Consider the following 20,562-nt stretch of genomic DNA (forward strand, 5'->3'; position numbering starts at 1 on the left):
CCATCGAAAACATTTGCTACATATTAAAGAAAAAGATGTTTGTAATTTTAAATATTACTTTTCATTATTGCAAATGTGTGTTCGCATTTCCCATTTATCAAAATATACTGTTTGTATAATGGCAGGATAACATGTTGTAAATAAATTAAAAAAATTCTATATAACAACAAACAATCCTAAAAGAAGAATTGATTTCACACTATATATACATATATATTAAGCAGCACAAAACCAGTATATTACAATGATTTCTGAAGGATTGTGATACTGAAAACTGGAGTAATGATGCTAAAAATTTAGATTTGTCATTAGAGGAAGAAAAAAAACAATTTTACATTGTAATAATATTTCATAATATTACGGTATTATTGTATTTTTGATCACATAAATACAGTCTAGGTGAGCATAAGACACTTCTTTTGAAAACATTTAATATATCTTACTGGCCTCAAAAATCAGAACAGTAGTGTGTATATATGCTGAACTGACAAAAAAAAACGTACTGTATTTTGAATACAATGCATTATTTTATTCTACTGACTGCCCTAATATATTTAAGTTGTAATTTGTTTTTATAAAGGTTAACAAAGCAAAATCCAATCTTGCCCAATACATCATGAAACCTGCTTAATTAGGACTCAAGAGTAATAGCTCATGAATCCTTAGGGATTGACTCAAACTCACATCATCAACATAAGAACCTCAGTTTGGGTCCACCTGCATTAACCTCTAGTCGACAGATTTAAACTGCACTCCAATTCTACCCAGTCCAAATTTACAGTGTTTTTTTAAGTGTTTGATTGTACAGACACATTTAATCCTGGATCCTGCTGGTCGCACAGATGCCTCCCGCCCCCCTACCCAAAAGCTCTATTCTCACCCCCCAGGACCACACCATCCTGTCTAACACCTGTGCTTCTCAATACAGAATGCTGGTTAAGCCAAACATATGAACAGCTAGGGCAATGGCACCTGCCAATTAAGCCCCAAATCTGCCATTCACACACACACAGCCAACAGCAACCAGGTATCCAAATCACACTAGACTTGGACACTGGACTTCTAGATCAAACACGTATAACAGTAAACCGTAAAAACAAATTTTGAATTCAACATTTATTTGAGTTTTTAAAAATTATTGTGACTGCTTAGATACACAGTAGAGAGAACAATAGGACTCATCAAATGTGGTTCACAAAACTTTATTGTCTCGGGATGCTCACAGTGAATTTAATTCAGTTCAATAACCGAGGAAACTATAACTGGAAAGAACAAAAAAGGAAACAATTTAGGTCAATTTAGGTTTACAATAAGGTCCTATTAATGTTAGTTAATGGATTAACTAACAATTAGAAATATATTTGTAACAGCATTTATTAATCTTTGTTAACGTTAGTTAACTGTTCATGGTTTGTCCATGCCAGCTCAGGTCCATTAAATAATAATGTAATCTTATCTATATTGTATCTTTGACAAAGCCCTTCTTTTAATATCTCTCTTGCAAAATTATTAATTTTTTTTTCTTAATTTACGTGATCACCCTCCAAAATGTGTATGTTCTTGGTCATCTGAATGACAAATATAAGATTTAAACAAAAACAAATTACAATTTTGAAACAATCCCACTTAAAAGAGGGACTAAAAACACTGCTCATTTGTGAAACCTATAGTTCTCCTTAAACCTATTGTATAGTAATGCTTTTGTCTGTAACAGGGATGACAAAAATATAAAAAAAATGAGGTAAATAGTCATAAAATCAATGATATGACCTGAGATGGCACAATATAATTTGTGGTCATTTTAAGCTTCATTCATTCTTCATTTCATAGATATGTAAAAAAAAAAAAAATAGATTCAACTTATTTTATATTTTAATTTTCAAAGTTGAAAAGGCAAAGATTTTGTGGAATGACCAAGATACAACTTTAATTTTAATAATGTATTAAACTTAATATTACGATTAATAAAAGCTTTACAAGTATTTGTCATTGTTAGTTCATGCTTACTTCTGTAGTTAATGTTCATAAATAGAATCCCAAGATCTATTCACAAAATTTGAATGTTTTTAAGCATTTCTTGTTGCTTTATACTCCAAAATACACAAAGCATAAATCATGGACTTGTGTTTGGAAAGATAGGTGTAGAGCAAATTGGCTCAAAACCACTTGAACTTTGAGTTGTGCTTGACCAGCACTGCAGGGTAAAGCTGAAGCAGAGTTCAAAGCACTGGGCAACACTGACGCAAAACTTTAAGAAAAACAACCAAAGCTGTGCCCTCAAAGCAGGTACAATGGTGTCAACTCAAGTCGCACTGGGACTTCATATACCAATTACCCAGTAACTTATGTCCCTGCTAAATGTGTGTCGGTGCTTCACAAGTCACCAAGAAAACATGGAATACAACGTGGAATACTTTCACAGAGATGGAAACAAGCCATGATCTCTTCCTAATGAACAATTCTGCAGAAAAGCGGGCCACAGAGGCCAGCGGAGCTATTCTCTAAGAACAGAAACCGACCGCTCATTAGCTGGTTGGTACGGCCAACACAAGCCTGATCGGATAATGAGCCTGCACTTGCCTTCACACAACCAGACATCTATGTGCTCCCTTAGCAGCATCCACTCACACAGCCACACCTGCAATCAGCACGTGATAAAGGGAGGAAAAACAAGGGGGGAGGGGAGGAGGAAATTGGGATCAAAGAACAAGAGAGAGGAAAGAAGCCCCCGACGCATACCGTCAGACAGCAGCTTGTGTCAGCAAATAACAGTAATTAAAAGCTGATGGGAAAAGATTTTTATAACACACACCTGGAAGGATCAAAGCTATTTTAAAGGTGAAATGAGAATGAGGGAAGCACAGTGAACATCAAGAGCTTGTGAGGAAGACGTAAACAAGGTGATAAAGCAAAGTGAGAGGGTGAAAGTTGCGGTAAATGAAGCACCTTGTTTAGTTGGATATGGCAGCTCAAAGATAGATCTGCCATTACATCTGATGGTTTTATCCTAGGTTAAGCATAGAACATTCACAGACTGAGGCAAACTCTTTATTCAAGGAATTCGATATAAAAGTGGGACTTCCACAGTCAAAACACTTTTAAAACCATTTAAAAAACAAATAAAGGGTTTAAGTTTTTTTGTCATTTGACATTTAAAGAGGGCAAATTTTAGGGTAATTGAAACAATCTCCCATATACTAGACCACAACTCCAGTAATATTTGTTTTTTTAAATAGTATACATAGGGCAGGGATATTTGGAATGCTCAATATGTACAATAATGGATTTCTTTTAATACACAGAGAGTTTTGGGCTTATTTAAAAAAAAAAATCTGCATTGTTCCTGTCTGCATGAATATAACGCTTTAATGCAGAAACCAGAAGGACACCGAGCGTCCATTTGCAACAACTATTAATATTAAAGCTGCAGTCTGTAGCGTTTTTGGGTTAAAAATCATCCAAAATACATATTTGAGAAAATGCATAACCAGCCAGTGTTCAAAACTATCTGCTTGCCTTAGCTCGATTAAAAGCGGTAAGCTTGTAATAATGTTTTTAATTCCAGTCAGTGGTACTGGTGGATTTCCGCAGGATATTCGAGCATGTCTGTGCGTCATTACGTCACATCTGTACACATAAAGAAGGAGTCTCGGCTAGTAAATGCAACAGACTTCGTTTGGACTTCGGAGTGGCTACAGAAAAAAAAGAGACTGTAGCCGGACCAATGCGAAAACAAGGATACATATCGGAAGGACATTAAATGTAGTCACGTAATTCTTATGTTGAAAACATTAACAATTTGGGAACAAAGTATTATTTGCACGGTTTGCGTGATATGATAACTTATAAGCAATTGTTAGATTTAATCAGCACGATTTACTGCAATATCAGAACCAGAACAAAAGTGGATGTTTCTTACTAGTTCAGATGACATTTTCCGGTGAAAATTCTTATGTTGGTCATATTTCCAAAAAGAATAATCTGTGATTCTGAATGCCAGCATCCACTGACAGCCTCACAGTCTTCTAAAACATTGTGTTCATCCACGCTGTGGCGTGTCGAGGGTGTTGAAGTACAACTCACATAAAGTTGATAATTCCGCGAATGACCGTAATTGCAGATACTCTTAAATTAAAAAGTACACAAATAGCGACTTTATGAAATAATGAACCATTTATCTCATTATCACTGCTGTACTCTGCTATGATGTATGGCCAGTGTAGCTTATGGTAGAGAAAGTTCCACGTTTCCTCCTGTTAGGACCAAGTTAAGTGCAAGAACTACAGAGAAAGAACTCCGGTCCACAGAGCATACGTTTCATACTTGAAATCAACCAAGGGTGAAGTTTTCCCTCTTAAACAGAGCACAGCGAATATCCTCAGTGAAGAAATCGCAAGAGACTCGGCCACAGATTTTTAACAAGCGGCAACCATTAATTATGCCGTTAAAGCGGCCTGCACATTTCAAGTTTCAGAGGTGGTTAGGAAAGACAAAAATGTCCCATATTTTTTTAATTTCTATTAAGACACACAGCTGAGCATATTAAAGAGCTTTCTTTTTCTTTTGACCCATCCGTTTCTCTTTCATATGCTCATATTGCATGTCGAATTTGTGAGAGTGGCGTTTACATAAACAGATTAGTTTACTATGGGTACAGATGCAGATATGTGTGTTCACACACACGCAGCAGGAGAAAGACACATCATCTATCTAGCTAACAGGCCTAAGATTCCTTCACAGTGAGGAGTAACCCTCTGCATTACAAATGAGCTCTGAAGGACACTTATTATTCCTGCATTCAGGGAGACTTCTGATTATTCACATAGCCTGACATCGACAGACGATGCCAGCTAGCTTTTGCTTCCTCCCTTCGGTGTGAATGCTGGGGGCAGATTCTGAGCACAGTTTAATAAAGTAGTACCTGAACTGACCCTCAGCTGGGTCTGTGCCCACTGGAATGCATGACCAACCCATCGGTGTACAGAAATCACTTCTAGAGCACTGAAAGGTGGGTTATGTTTACATTTGGTTTTGTTTACTGCATTTTTCTATCTTTATCTCAGTGCGTCTCCATCCATAACTCTCCTACTCCCTCTTGCATTATGACACTTTGCCAAGGCTGTGAGACATCAGTCTCACTAGCTTCCATTGGTTGCCAGTGACATCACTGAAAGCTCAGTAGTGAGAAATAATGGAGGACATTTTTTTCACTGACCATTATTGCCTCCTTGTGTTGATTCAGGGTAATGCGTAAAATTCAACTAACATTTCTGTAATACCTTGATGACCTACTGGATATGCCTAAATGTGATTTAACACTGCACTGGGTACTGTACACTACTGTTCAAAAGTTTGGGGTCAGTAAGCTTATTTTTTTAAATAAATAATTACTTTTATATAGCAAATATGCATTAAAGTGATCAAAAATGACAGCAAATTTGTTACAACAGATTTCCATTTAAATTAAATACTGTACTTTCAATTCATAAACAATCCTGAAAAATTATACATAAAGATTTACACAAAAGTACAAAGTTGCACAACTGACTTCAAAATAGATATAATAATTAGTAATGTTTTCAAAGCATTGAAGACTGGAGTAATGATGCTGAAAATTCAGCTTTACCATCACAGATATAAATTACATTTTAAAACACATTAAAATCCAAAGCAGTTAATTTGAATTGTAAAAAAATAAACGAATCCTTGACGAGAATAAGAGGCTTCTTTCAAAAACATAAATAAAAAAAATCTTAATGACAGGATAAATAGCTTTTATCCAGTTATTGTTATTTTCCATACCTTGCGGCTGGTGTAGTGGGCATGTTTCGCCAGTTTTCCATTGAGAGCCTGCAGGAACATCTCATCCGTCACCTTCCCCACGTTCATGCACGCCTCATCCAGGACAGCAAAAATGCCCTTATGCTGCTGTTCCACCAGATCCACAATGATCTGATTGTTAAAGTAGTCAATCTGTTTCCATGAACACACAAATCACGACAAAGTTTATTTAGATGCAGTAACGCAAAAATAGTGAAGATGTGAAAAGTTTGTGGAGAAACCCACATGTTTCCAGGGGATGCCCTCTCGCTGATATTCTTCCTGTTCTTGCTTCAACACCAGTTGAATGAAGAGCTGCTGTAGTTTTTCATTACAGTAGTTTATACAGAACTGCTCGAAGCTGGACAAAACAAGGTTGATACTCAGGATAGACACACTTATTATAGTAAACAGAGCAAAATTATACAGCCAATAAAGATCCTCATATTCTCTCACCTGCAGTGGTGGAGGAAGTACTGAATCTCAGTACTTAAGTAAAAGTACAAATACCCAGATAAATATTTACTTTAGTAAAAGTAGAAGTAACACAATGACAACCATACTTAAGTAAAAAGTAAAAAGTACTTTATTTTAAATGTACTTTAAGTATTAAAAGTAAAAGTACTTGCATAACAATTTATTATCTTAATGTCTATTTTCTAATGATTAATAAAACATTTAATTCTAACTCATTCCATAATGATGGAAAAAAAATGTCACCATTTCTGAAACAAGCTTGCAATTAGGCAATATCATGCTTATCCTTACTATATGTTAATAACTATGTTTGGCAGTAAACGCGATTAATTTATGGTGTAATTCTGAACCTCTTGGCTTGCCATAATCCTAACCAAACCAAACATATATTACACACGGTGTGTTTCCTATGCACGTAAAAACAAATTTTCGCGTATGAGTTACATGATAAACACACTGCGTGTGAGACGCATTTAGTGTGACCGGGTTGATATACTGTATCTATGGCAACCAAACGTCACTGGTGAGACAAACGTGCAACGAACGGACGGTCAGATTACGTTTTGGCAGGGGAAAAACTGATCAGAAAATGTAACGAAAATGTAACAGAAGTTGTAGAAATGTAGTGGAGTAGAAAGTATAATAATTGCTGCAAAATGTAACGAAGTAAAAGTAAAAAGTATGCACTATTTATTGTACTTAAGTAAAGTAAAGATACGTGAAAAATGTACTTAAGTAAAGTAACGAAGTATTTGTACTTCGTTACATTCCACCACTGCTCACCTGTTATTCTGAAAGATCTCAAAGCCATAGATGTCCAGGACTCCAATGACTGTGTTCTTCCCATGAACCCTGGCGTCGTAGTTTTTCACCTCAATGACGTCATTGATTCTTCCCACAATCCAACAGAAAAGACGCTCATAAATGGCCTGCGAGTAACAAATAATGAGTGAAAGTGAACTGCTGGAAGAAGAAACGAAGATGTGAATAGAATCAGTCAACTAAGTTTATCTGTCTTGGTAAAGTCATTTATTGAAATTTGGATGGCTACGACAAATTTTTTTCCCTCTATAGCTATACATTGTATTTTCCCTCTATAGCTATACATTGTTGTAAACCAAGATACTTTTTTCTTTTATATTTAGAAGAATATTTAAAATAGAATTTTTGTGTTTCTTCCAGAAAAACAAAAACTTTTCTGATCCCAAACTTTTGGTAGTGTGTATTTATCTATGATACTATGCATTTATGCAATTTTATTACACTATATACACTACATATAAAATGTACAAGAGTACAAAATATAATACAAATGTACATCAGAGAATCTGTGCGGTAGTACCCACTGTATCATTACAGTGGATCGAAACAATCATCGATCATATTTCGGGCTTATAGAAGTATTGATTTAGACATTGGCATGAAATTCAAATGCACATTTTTGGTCCAGCTGTTTTATTTACAGCTGGCTTACCACAATTTTGTCTGTCTGAGTCCCAACTCATACCTTGGCCAAGGCATCACGACCATAACTGGCCTCTTGATGAGTATGCTGCTTGTCAATGACATCACGACCGGTGGCCACAGTGCGATAGAGCATAGCCTTCTCTACATTCTCCTCTTTGGTAGACAGCAGATCCCCCAGCACTGACACTAGTTTAGAGTTCTCAATGAGAGTCACATCTCCATCACTTCCAAACTTCAGATTTCCCTGGAAATATTAAACAATTCACCAATCAATTAGTTTGGGCTATACTCGCTGCAGCTGGTAATAATTTTTTGAACAAGCTAAGGAAATACTAAACCAGATGCAAGATGGTAGCCAGGATCTTGTAGACTGTCTGAATCTCCTCAACAGTAAAGCCAATGACTTTCATGGCATCAGCTACAGCTTTAAAATCAGCACTGTCATTTATAGACGACTGCTAGATAGGAAAGAGAATCTGGGTTATGGCAGATGGTCAACAAACAAAAGCACATCCTGATAGATTAACTAAAGTTTAGTTAAAACATCTTCTTCCTGATCTTACTTTTAACAGTATATGCTATTAATTCAGCTTTAGGGATAACACCATGGTTGGATGTAGATTGGCTAAAAGCCTTTCATTTAGTGAAGGAAAATCAATGATATCGAAATGGGAGGTCATTAACCCTATTACGTTCACATTAAACTTATAGCAGAGCAATTAAAAGCTGAAAATCGCTGACACATCAACTGAATCCCCAGACTTCCTAAAACAAAAGCACAGCACTCAAATCGCTAATTATTCTGCCATGCTCATGGCTAACAGCTCCTACAGAGTAAAGATGATTTCATTCAGCAGGAACCTTTTACAGCCACAGTTGTGCTGGACAGAGTGTGAAGTTTAGCCAGCATGTGCACCTACAAAAGACTTGTAACTGGCATGAAATGTTCAAAGCACTTCAGGCTGTTTGTTTCAGACCTCAGTGAGCTCAACAATCCAGCTTGTTCCATGACAACACCTTGTTTGTTCCTCTAAATTTGTTTTCGTGCCCGCTCATTAAACTCCCCGCAGAAGCAATGGAACAGTGCTGGGTGATCTCACCTCCTGAGTCCTGACTCAACAGGCTATTACATATGAGGCAATTACAATAGGTTTTAATATGCACCAATGGCTACTGTATCCCAGAACAACAATAATCAAATTCCCTGCACAATTATTTGTGATTGCCCCTGCAAACATTTCATTTTCCAGAGATCCCAAAGCTCTTGAGACTCTATAAACTATCTATTAACTATCTATAAATAAATAAATTAAAAAAACATGTTTACACACACATTACCACCCATAATAGTATCTTTTAAATCTGCACATGGTGCAATACCTTTATCTGGCCTCCAACTTTAATGTAGGTGTATGCGGTGGGATCTTTCTGAATGTGCAGAGACCGCAGCTGAGGATCTGGAGCTCCTTTCACCAGCTGAAAGACACATTTAAAAGCACTTTTGACTTTCCCCACAGGATCATTTTCTCTTGTGTTGATATGGAGAAGCATGTAAATTATAGTCTTTATAATAATGGGTTGTAGAGCACTAACAGACAGATGGAATTTTGTCTGATGTTTTGAGCATGTTTTGAAGCAATAGGACATTACTTATGTAGGGGCAATAAAAGTGAGAAATAATTGGGCTTTGAAGGCTCTGACAGTGGAGTCATAAACAGATTTGGTAGGATTTGTCTGGTGTCTGGCAAAATAAAAATAGCATATCGACTTCTGCGACGAGTTCTTCACTCACCTGGTAGAAAGAGTGGAAACTCCTCTCTCCTTCCTGCTGAAAAATCACTCGAGACTATATGAAAATAAAATAAAAAAAATAAGTGTTCAGGATAAAAATCATATGCATTTATAATAAACGTAAAAATGTCACAGCTTCTCCAGCACACATATCACGATTAAGCAAGACAAAACTGAGTGATCTGTGCCTGAGCAAAACAGTCTGCAATAATACTAGGGTGTTGTGGGTGGTTGTCAGCGTGTTGCAATGCAGTTTCTAGAGTGTTTTTAACACATTACTTAGTGATTGCTTCATTATTTATAAGTTGATGCTAGGGTATTATAGGTGGTTGCTAGGTGGCTTCTGTTTTGAAAGAATGATATATATGTTTAAAAAAAAAAATGACCCTATTAGAGAGACACTTCTAAGCTCCTCCTCTTTAGCACCCCTACCTTCTCAAGCAGGTAGTTGTTGATATGGCCGCCAATAGGGTCTCCCTTAAAATCAAAGTTGATATCCATGTACTTGCCAAAACGGCTGGAGTTATCATTGCGGTTGGTCTTGGCATTCCCAAAAGCCTCCAGGACACAGTTGGACTTCAGCAGCATGTTTTTCACCCTGTATAAACACACACACAGTTTATTTCCACATTTACAAGCCACTTGTGCATACGTTCACCACTATAGCTAAACGGGCATCAGTTTCAATATGAGGTTGATGGATCTGATTGCTCCTGACATTTGGTATTAGAGTAAATACACTAATCTGTCTGTATGAAGCCTTTACGAGCCTGTATGCATGGCTATATCTGGCTATGTTAGTGTATATAGTATCACCATGTGGTATTCCAGCATGGTGGTTAAGTGGATGATTTATGGGGCCTGCTGCATGGGTCAGACTACAGAATCCTCAGCATTGGTTCTCCTGCCGTACAGACATGCATGACCTACACTGCACATTCGAGGAATTAGAGCCCTGCTTGGGCTGAAGAGGTCCTAACCCAACTGTTACAAGCCTGTCAGGCATTAAGCGGGACACTTTTCACCATGTTGTGACCCAAAACATCCTGTAAAATATACACTTTGCTTTTGTATCGGGCCTAGCAGGTATTCCAAAAGCCCCATTAAAAGTTAATTATTTTTTAATTATCTTGTTTTATTTGCCCTAATCATTTATTTATTCATCATTTCTGTTTTATAGGTTTAGCAAAGCAAAATCGAAATCTTATTACCATCAAGTATACAGTGTGTTACCCTGGTTGGAAATTACTATAGACCACAAAAAGCCCTGTTTTGGCATAGCTTTAGATGTACTTCCTGGAAAATGTGTCACACTGATGAACACCCAGTTTGGAAAGAGCTTTAACCTTTAGCAAGCAGAGAAAATAAACCATATCTACAGGGTGCAATAACAGTGATATGAAATGTAGCACAAAGCACTATACATTTAAAAGTAGATAAAAGTTGCAAAGCATGATTTTATTGTTATTACTATTACTGCGGTTATAGTTAAGATACAAGAATGAAGATCTATGCAGAATGTTGCATATTTACAATTAAATAAACATTAAAAGCCCGACATATTCCTATACCGATTGATTTATTTCTCAAGCTACATAGATTAAAAAAATAAGGAATAGAGATTCTTATCATTTATTCATTGAGCTTGACTTAAATCCACCGTATTTCAATTAGCATGATCCAGCACTATTTTAATCTCTGCCCTACATTTCACTATCACTATTGCTCCTTGTGAAGCTAATTCCAATGCATTATTCACTGACTCACTACCATTAGATTTGTAAAGATTTGTATTATTTTGAATGACATCCACATAAAAACATAAAATACTTGTGAATGCTCAGTGGTTGTTGATTATTGTCACAGTCTGTCGTCCTCACCTGTTTGGTCCCGTCATCTGCACCACACTTCCCCGGATCCTTTTGTTCCTCTCCCGGACTCACTTCCCCAATCAGCCACCTGTTCCTCGTCCTGTCATGATCATTTTCACCTGTGTTCACCCCAATCAACCCTGATTCCTCTGTGTATTTAGTTTCCTCTGTTTCATTCTGTCCTGGTCGGTCAATGTTGAATGTTGCGTTGTATTTCCTGTCTTCCTGCCTGTTTTTTGCATTAAATGTCTCTTAATCGAGATCTGGACTCAGCCTCTCCTTCTACCTGAACCCGCATCGTGACAGATTGACCGACCCCAAATATGGATTCCTTTGCAGCAGTGGCACTGCTGTGTTTGGAGCAGGAAGATCGTTCCTTGGAGGACCATCTGGAGGATTTCCTCAACCTCGTCCCCTCTACCACCTTCCCGGACGACAGCCTCTGCAGCTTTTTATATGCTGGCCTCAACACCGCCACCAGAGAGCAGTTGTCCGGGGAGGGCTGCCAGCCAGAGCCAGAGCCCGAGACCGTCCAGCCAGAGCCAGAGCCCGAGACCGTCCAGCCAGAGCCAGAGCCCGAGACCGTCCAGCCAGAGCCAGAGCCCGAGACCGTCCAGCCAGAGCCAGAGCCCGAGACCGTCCAGCCAGAGCCAGAGCCCGAGACCGTCCAGCCAGAGCCAGAGCCCGAGACCGTCCAGCCAGAGCCAGAGCCCGAGACCGTCCAGCCAGAGCCAGAGCCCGAGACCGTCCAGCCAGAGCCAGAGCCCGAGACCGTCCAGCCAGAGCCAGAGCCCGAGACCGTCCAGCCAGAGCCAGAGCCCGAGACCGTCCAGCCAGAGCCAGAGCCCGAGACCGTCCAGCCAGAGCCAGAGCCCGAGGCCGTCCAGCCAGAGCCAGAGCCCGAGACCGTCCAGCCAGAGCCAGAGCCCGAGACCGTCCAGCCAGAGCCAGAGCCCGAGACCAGGATCCCACCCAGCCTCCCTCTCCCGCCTCCTCTCATCGGTCCTCCCTCTGCTCTCCTGCCCTCCAGCTCCCCTGACCCAGCCTGGTCCTTGGATCCCCGGTCTGCGCTTCACACCTCCTCCTCTGAGACACTTCCTCGGCCCTCTGTCCCATCAGCTCCCCCGTGGCTCCTACCTCCCTCAGCTCCTCCATGGTCCCACAGTCCACCAGCTCGGCCAGGCTCCCTCGTCCCTCCGAACTCCCTGCACTCCCTCGTCATCCTCCCTTCACCTTTGGACTTCCTTCCCTTGGCTCCGCCCCGTCATGTCACCCCCCCGGTTCAGTTGGACTCCTCACTCCCTCCAGTCACCCGTCAGCCCTCACGCACTCTGACCTCACCGTGTCCCTCTGTGCCCCTGTCAGCACTTCGGTCACCAGAGCCTGCGGTGTCCCCTTGCTCCCTCGGTCCCTCCTCAGCACCCATCATCGTCGGTCCCCCAGCTACACCCTGGTCTCCTCTCCCATCCGCTCCGCCCCTGTCAGTCGGCACCCTGGTGTTGCCAGCCCCACTACCTTCGGCTCCACCAGGGGTCCTCCCTCCAGCTGCTCCGCCCTGGTCTCGCCCTCATCATGCTCCGCCCTGGTCTCGCCCTCAGCCTGCTCCGCCCTGGTCTCACCCTCAGCCTGCTCCGCCCTGGTCTCGCCCTCAGCCTGCTCCGCCCTGGCCACGCCCTCTGCCTGCTCCGCCCTGGTCTCGCCCTCAGCCTGCTCCGCCCTGGCCACGCCCTCAGCCTGCTTTGCCCTGGGGAAGCCCTCAGCCTGCTCCGCCCTGGGGAAGCCCTCAGCCTGCTCCGCCCTGGGGACGCCCTCAGCCTGCTCCGCCCTGGCCACGCCCTCAGTCTGCTCCGCCCTGGCCTCGCCCTCATCCTGCTCCGCCCTGGGGGGCTGTCCCCTCCTGACGACGCCCTCCACAGCCTCCAGGGTGCCCCCCCCCCTCCCCATTGATGTTATGGCGTGAGGCCACGCCTTCCGGGAGGGGGGAGTAATGTCACAGTCTGTCGTCCTCACCTGTTTGGTCCCGTCATCTGCACCACACTTCCCCGGATCCTTTTGTTCCTCTCCCGGACTCACTTCCCCAATCAGCCACCTGTTCCTCGTCCTGTCATGATCATTTTCACCTGTGTTCACCCCAATCAACCCTGATTCCTCTGTGTATTTAGTTTCCTCTGTTTCATTCTGTCCTGGTCGGTCAATGTTGAATGTTGCGTTGTATTTCCTGTCTTCCTGCCTGTTTTTTGCATTAAATGTCTCTTAATCGAGATCTGGACTCAGCCTCTCCTTCTACCTGAACCCGCATCGTGACAATTATAACATTAAAGGAGGCGTCTTATGCAGCATGCTGTTAATATGACTCATCAATGCAGCAGCGAGGAGAGAAGAAGAGAAAGGCTTTTGTTGTACGTACCTCTCCACCTCTGCTCTTTGGCTGGGATTAGTGATAGCAGCGATATATTGCATAATGTATTTACTAGCCTCTGTTTTTCCAGCTCCGCTCTCCCCTGCAGAGTAAAGAAACAATTACTAATGCTTATATACAGATATAATTGGATAAAATTAAGTAAATACCATTACAATCTACAAGGAAATTTGAGACCAATGGTGACTGGAGAAATTTGTAAGAACATACATACTGTAAATAGCATACCAATTTGAATGAAAAAAGAAATTAAATTTTTTTTTGAGTCAGTCATTTTTATTTTATTTTAAGAAATTAATACTCTAAGGGTTTATCAAATTGATCAAAAGTGACAGAAAAGACTATGTATTGTTACAAAAGGTTTCTGTTTTAAATAAATAGTGTTCCTTAGTGTAACTCTTCCCCAGAGATTACTGACAAAATATGTATCCCGGTTAACACAAAAATACTGAGAAGCAAAACTTTTTATAAAACATTGACAATAATAAGAAATGTTTCTAGAACACTAAATCAGCATTTTATTATTATTATTATTATTATTAATTAAAATAGAAACATAGTTAAAATAGTTATTACTACTTTATTACTGTTTTTAATTGTCATAAGTATACACATTTTTACACTAGGACAGAGAGGGGGAAAATTAAGGGTACAAACAAATAAGACCTAAATATAACTCTTCTGAGTTGTTTGTCAAGGCTCTTAATCTATTTATTGTGTAAGACCGTATTATGCTAAACCACAAAAGCATGCTTATGGAATTTATTTGTTGAATTAAAACAAAATTATGCTGTAAATATACAGCAAGTTCCTCTATTTTCCACTAGATGGCACCACACATATTTTTGCAGTGTAGTCACCACCTGCGGTCACTCTCTGGATAACAATCAATGTTTTCTTGTAGAGGCTATATCTGAGTGGTCACCAGATTATTCCGCTTGAGCTATGTGCCCCACCTCAGCATAGTTCCACAGTATCCCAGACAGAAAACAAACACTATCTCAAAGAGACATCATTGTAGAAATTGTGAAACCACCATATTGTCATTAATCTTTTTCACACAATGAACATGTCTTGAGAAAGCAATTTGCTCAGGCACTGAACTCTATTGTGAGCTTCTTCTCAAGCAGTCCACTGTGACTGGAAAACCACACACCACGTCAGTGCAAAGCAATTCTCATCTGACCACAGATCTAATCACATCATTCCCAGTCACAGTGAGACCCCACAAGAAGACCCCGGAAAGCCTGTATTCCAGTAAGGCCTGTTATTTAATCAAACAGAAGGAAGACAAGGCTATTTTTATTATAATTTGAAGATGAAGTAATGGCTTCTTCCTCAGAATCACCCATGACCTTGATGGTGAGTCACACTCAAAAAAAAAACACATTTAGACATAGTCTACCTGATATAACAATGCAAGTGTCTTTGTTCCTCCTCTTCATGGCTTTGTACGCAGCATCAGCGATGGCGAAAAGATGTGGCGGTCGCTCATACAACTCTCTGCCTTTGTATTGCTCGATGGTGTCCCGCCCGTAAATGTTCATGGCACGGTAAGGGTTAACCGACACCACCACCTCTCCAATGTAGCTGTAGATACGACCCTTTTCAAACCTGCAGCAGAAAGACAAGCACATAATTGATTATCTGTATTCACATTCATGAATATTATGGAATATTTGCTTATAAAGATCTGTTTGGCTTGTGGTGTTGCGGCCTGTATAATAAGATTTCAGTGCCTCGAGTAAAGAAAGGGCAGCTTAATAAATTATCTCAGTCAAGAATCAAAAGCAAATAAAAGCACAGGATAGTCAAGGTCATGTTTCATGGGCTGCATAATCTGTTTGCACAATAATAAATCCTGCTGAAAAGACCAGCATGAATTTCCAGGCTGGTTAGTGCTGGACCAGCACCAGCCGTATTGACTCCTTTAGACAATCCAACGACTATTATATCTCCACATCCACCTAACTACTTGGTCGCATGAAGCCAACAGCTGACGTTCACCCTGCCTTGAAAAAGCAGGCTGCTTTGAGCTCCATCCTCAGGGGAACCTGACTTCCTTGTTCTTCCGAGCAGACCTGGGTCATGCCTGCAGAATAAGGCATCCTTTCTTCTCAACCTGTGGGTTTGCCAAGCCTCCCTCAGCTCCATCCTGCCCCAGGCAGTGTGCTTAGAAGTTTGAGGCATGACCTCATAATCTCATACTGAACTAAAGAAGCCATATTTTGCCATTTTACAAAGTCTTGATTTTGTTTTTGGGTTCTACTAGAATCAAAAACACATTATTTTTTGACATATTTGACATTGTTGCAGCACCTCTCTTCCCACTCCTTCAGTAACGCTCTGTTTAGTTCATGTCTCTATGAAGCCCCTACTTTTGAAAAGCGTAATTTGCTCTGATTGGTTGGCTGGACCTGTGTGTTGTGATTCATCAAACGCTTTGAGATTGTTTCGGAAAAAAACCACAGTCTTATCATAACCGCGAGTTTCAACACACTAGCACAACTAAACCAGGCCTCGCCCCCTTTTTTGTGTATGCCTTGGACGGGAATTATTAAAATGAGGAATAATGTGAAGTGTTCCCAGAGAAAACCTAAGCCTACAATCAAGACATTTTTAGGGAGTTCAGAAACAGTGCTTACTGCTTACTGATATAGAGAATAACTCCATTTGGAGTGACTTTCTGCTTTGTAAACTTACATTTAGATTTACATTTATTAATTTAGCTGACGCTTTTATCTAAAGCGACTTACAATTGCTATATATGTCAGAGGTCGCACGCCTCTGGAGCAACAAGGGGTTAAGTGTCTTGCTCAGGGACACATTGGTGTCTCACAGTGGATTCGAACCCAGGTCTCTCACACTAAAGGCATGTGTCTTATCCACAGCGCCATCACCATCCCAACAAACCAAACTTGCAGACCTTTTCCATACATTACACTAAAGATCTTGAAAATGTAAAAAAGCATAATACATCCTCTTTTGGATTGCGACTTAAATTCAATTTAAACAGGTATAACTTGAACACTTAGACTCATAAATACAAAGAACTGCTTCAGTCCTCGAGGACCTTACACCCTGTAGAGCAGAAATGTACCATACAACAACATTCACACAAACAAGTCACAAGAAACAGGTCTCAATTCCCTCAGGTCTTCTTACAAATGCATCAAGGATTTATAGAATGAGCAGCGATCCATTAAACAAGAATAAATCACCATGGACACATCCTGAAGCATATTAAAAATGGATTCAGTGAGATCAGAGTGTACACATGGTGTGAGTATTTTAAACTCACCCCAAAAAAACTCAAATTTCGTCAACATTGTCACCCTTTCGTTGATACAATCATAATGACTTCTATTTCAAATAAATGATGTGCTTTTGAACTTTCTATTAATAAGAGAATCATGATCAAATATGCATCATGGTTTCCACACTAAAAAACAAAGCAGCTTGACTGTTTTCAACATTGATAATAATAAGAAATGGTCCAGGCATGGCAGTGATGCTTATGCCTTTGGTGGCAGCAGCCTGTCAGGCCAGCCCTCGAGCAGCATGCATGAAAAGGCTCTTTTGTGCCAGCCTGCGGGGTAAGATACTGCGGTGTACCAGCTCCATTGTTCTTCTGTCAATGTGAGGTCTGTGTGTAAGGAGCACAGGCCAGGACCGCACACCCCTACACAGCAGGCTGACTCTACTCACCCACATCAGCCCCTAAGGGACAACAAAGTCAACTAATGACAATGCCAGAAGGATCATTTTGAACTATATTTGAGCTATCCATTTTTCTAATGTGGAGAGATGGTGTTCAATTCAGAGCCTAAAAATTCATTAAAGAGGCAATATAATACATTTTTTAACTTATCTTTTACAACTAATGCCTCTATTAACATTATTTTTTTTGGTGGCAAAATAGTCATAATATAGTTTTTCATCCTGATATTTAATCCTGATTTTTTTTATAAAGAAAAAATAAATTAATTAAAAGATGTTTCCTTGAAATTCAAAGGTGTGGCAAAAAAAATATATATATATATAATTTAAAAAAGTATATTATAAAATATTATTTTAACCATTGACTAGAAAAATAAACTCTATGGAAATCAATGGCTACCGTGAACTGTCTGATAATAAACAAAAAATCCCTCAAAAAAAAATCTCCTGTTGTCAACAGAAGAAAGACACTTATACAGGTTTGGAACAACTTGAGGGTGAGTAAATGACAGAATTTTTAGTTTTGTGTAGAGGTCGACCGATATGTTTTTTTTTTCACGCCGATTCTGATACCGATCTTTTGAAATCCGGGTCAGCCGATGGCCGATTAATGCTGCCGATTTATTTTGGCCGATATTTGGCTGATATTTGCTTGGTTTTTAACCTCTATTTGAAAGATAAAATGTGAAAGAAATGATAATTACTTAGCATAGACAAACTTTCTCAACAAAAACATTTTATCCTCTCAAAAAATGTCCTGAAACATGTATTTTTGGTTTGTTTTGTTTGTTGACAGACAAAGACAAATGGACAAAACCTAATTATCACAAAAAAAGGAGAAAAAAACTTTAAATGATTTAATTTTTATATATAAGATTTATTATATTTTATTTAATTCTAACAATAACGTATTTCTGCTGTTCACTCGCCTGGAAAATGACTCTAGCAGCAGCGTGCGTCAAACACGTGTTCCACGACAACACTAGGCTGCCCACAGATGTGCCTACCTAATAATCGGCTTGATATACTTGGATATTGGCCGATGCCGATTATGTTAAAAATCGGTCTACCTCTAGTTTTGTGTGAACTGACCCTTTAAGCCATCTGTCAAAGTCATAGTCATGACATATTGTACCGATTGCTGTCATTAATGTCACAGCACACCCCACAAGCCAATGAATCCCCCCCCCCCCCTCCCCCGTCCTCTCATCACAACTCATGCAACTCGGTCAGTCGCAAAGTCCCACTACGATTCAGTACTGTCAGTAAATCTAGCTAATTCCATCGCGTTTCATTTTCATCTAGAGACATGACTCAACCCTTTAGGTTTACCCTGTTCCCAGAGGACAACTGCCTGAAAAAATCCATTGTTGATTGAAACAGAATCCAAGCATGCTGTATTGGTTGTGTGGGAAAGCACAGAATCGTTATCTCCCATCTGTGATCAGATTATCATCCTCATCTCATAAGCAGGCCTGTGCAGAATCTACTCTTTCTGAAATCAAGCTTCATAGATTTACCCTACTCATTTTACCATTGAATATGCAAAAAAGTAATTTATGGTTTCATTTTGAGTCAGAATTTTCCGTGTGTTTTTGATCAGGCAGGTCAACAAACACATGGAGATGAAGTGTTTGAACAAAGGAGGGCTTTTAAGGTGGGGTCCGGGTTTTAGAAGTTTAGAGAGATCTGGGAAGGGAATCAGTGGATGAGGCTCTGTCATCCTTTCTCCTACATTTCCCAGAAGGCCTAGGGAGGGGTTGCTGCCGCCTGGAGATAAAGGATGTGTGTCAGACAGCACCATGCCACTTCCTCTAACATCTGGATCTACTCTACAGGTTGAAGCATCAGCATTTTTGTCCAGTACCATTTGTTTTGAAAGTCAAAGATTTAGAAAAACATAAGGGTTAGAGTAAATAAGAATACTTTTGGTGTGAACTATCCCTTTAACTGCTCTATACAGTACCTTTTCAACTACTTAAAAAAATAAAATAACTTTTTCAGTAAGATAAAAAGTTTTAAAATCAGAGCAACATCCTTTAAAACACTTTCGTCATCCGAACTCCCAAACTATAAAAGCTTTTTAGAAAGGGATCACTTGCCAGGCTGAGGATAACTACTGGTTTCAGGCCTGTTTGGGTGGGTCTCTTGTGGTTATTTGCTTGTGGTTGACCAGGGTTGGGTGCGGCCTGTAAATTCCCTCACACCAGTTGCAAGTAAAAGTAAAAAGTGAGAGGAATGAAAATTAACTGAACTGGACAGTACAGCATAAATAAACGAGGAGTGGGACAATTTAGAGTCAAAGAAAGAGATGGAAATATGATGTGCAAACTAAGAAGGAACACAGGAATATGAACATATAAATGCCTTCACACTTAAGTGTTGACTTATGAGATGGTCCAATACCAAGAAAGTGCATCAAAGCCTGTGTATTCACAACCCCAGCAATGAAAGGATAATCTGTTCCTGATCCATGTTTATCCCCTGCACACAATTTACCACAAAGCAATCAGTGTTACTCGGTCCACAGCTTAACGCAGAACAAGCATGGTATGACCTGATAGCGAATCGTCCTCTGGACTGTCTATCATGCAACCCCAGAAAGGTTTTGTCTCAGATATTTCAAAAATCCCTTAGGATAAGAGACAGTTGTCAAGAGATATAGAACGAAAGCACAATAATTTGAGGAGAATGTGATGAGAAATGTTGGAGATCATATTGAAATCTCACATATGCGATTGGAGACTTTAGCATCTAGGCAAATGGCTCTGAGCACAGTTTGAGACATTTTTCACATCTTAAATCTCTAAAGATAACAAGTGAGATTAATGGGGTCGGTCGTTTTCTCAGCACTTACGAAAAAGTCACCATTTGACCATTGAACCTCACTGATGTCTGGAATAATAGAAGTCGAAGAGATATGAAAGAGATAAGTTGTGATTTGTCTTTCCTATTGGTCGACAATGTACATTGTAAATGTACAGTATATTGGGATGC

At 39.9% G+C, this 20,562-nt stretch overlaps 1 protein-coding gene across 2 annotated transcripts in view; it reads right to left on the reverse strand.

Moving 5' to 3' along the window:
- myo1d (myosin 1D) overlaps positions 1-20,562 on the reverse strand; it is a 69,150-nt gene that overhangs the window by 39,590 nt on the left and 8,998 nt on the right. The window contains exons 2-11 of one of the 2 annotated variants that reach the window (XM_039664897.2): positions 15,251-15,459; positions 13,834-13,927; positions 9,988-10,153; positions 9,557-9,610; positions 9,145-9,240; positions 8,103-8,219; positions 7,805-8,008; positions 7,081-7,226; positions 6,067-6,181; positions 5,803-5,973 (exon numbers count right to left, since the gene is read on the reverse strand). In XM_039664897.2, the coding sequence (XP_039520831.2) occupies positions 5,803-5,973; positions 6,067-6,181; positions 7,081-7,226; positions 7,805-8,008; positions 8,103-8,219; positions 9,145-9,240; positions 9,557-9,610; positions 9,988-10,153; positions 13,834-13,927; positions 15,251-15,459 (1,372 nt within the window). Of the gene's footprint in view, positions 1-5,802; positions 5,974-6,066; positions 6,182-7,080; positions 7,227-7,804; positions 8,009-8,102; positions 8,223-9,144; positions 9,241-9,556; positions 9,611-9,987; positions 10,154-13,833; positions 13,928-15,250; positions 15,460-20,562 lie in introns of both variants that reach the window. The other variant, XM_039664896.2, reaches the window with a different exon arrangement.

This window comes from Pimephales promelas, chromosome 17 (genome assembly GCF_988280905.1).
Source record: "Pimephales promelas chromosome 17, fPimPro1.hap1.1, whole genome shotgun sequence".
Classification (NCBI taxonomy): Eukaryota; Metazoa; Chordata; class Actinopteri; order Cypriniformes; family Leuciscidae; genus Pimephales; species Pimephales promelas.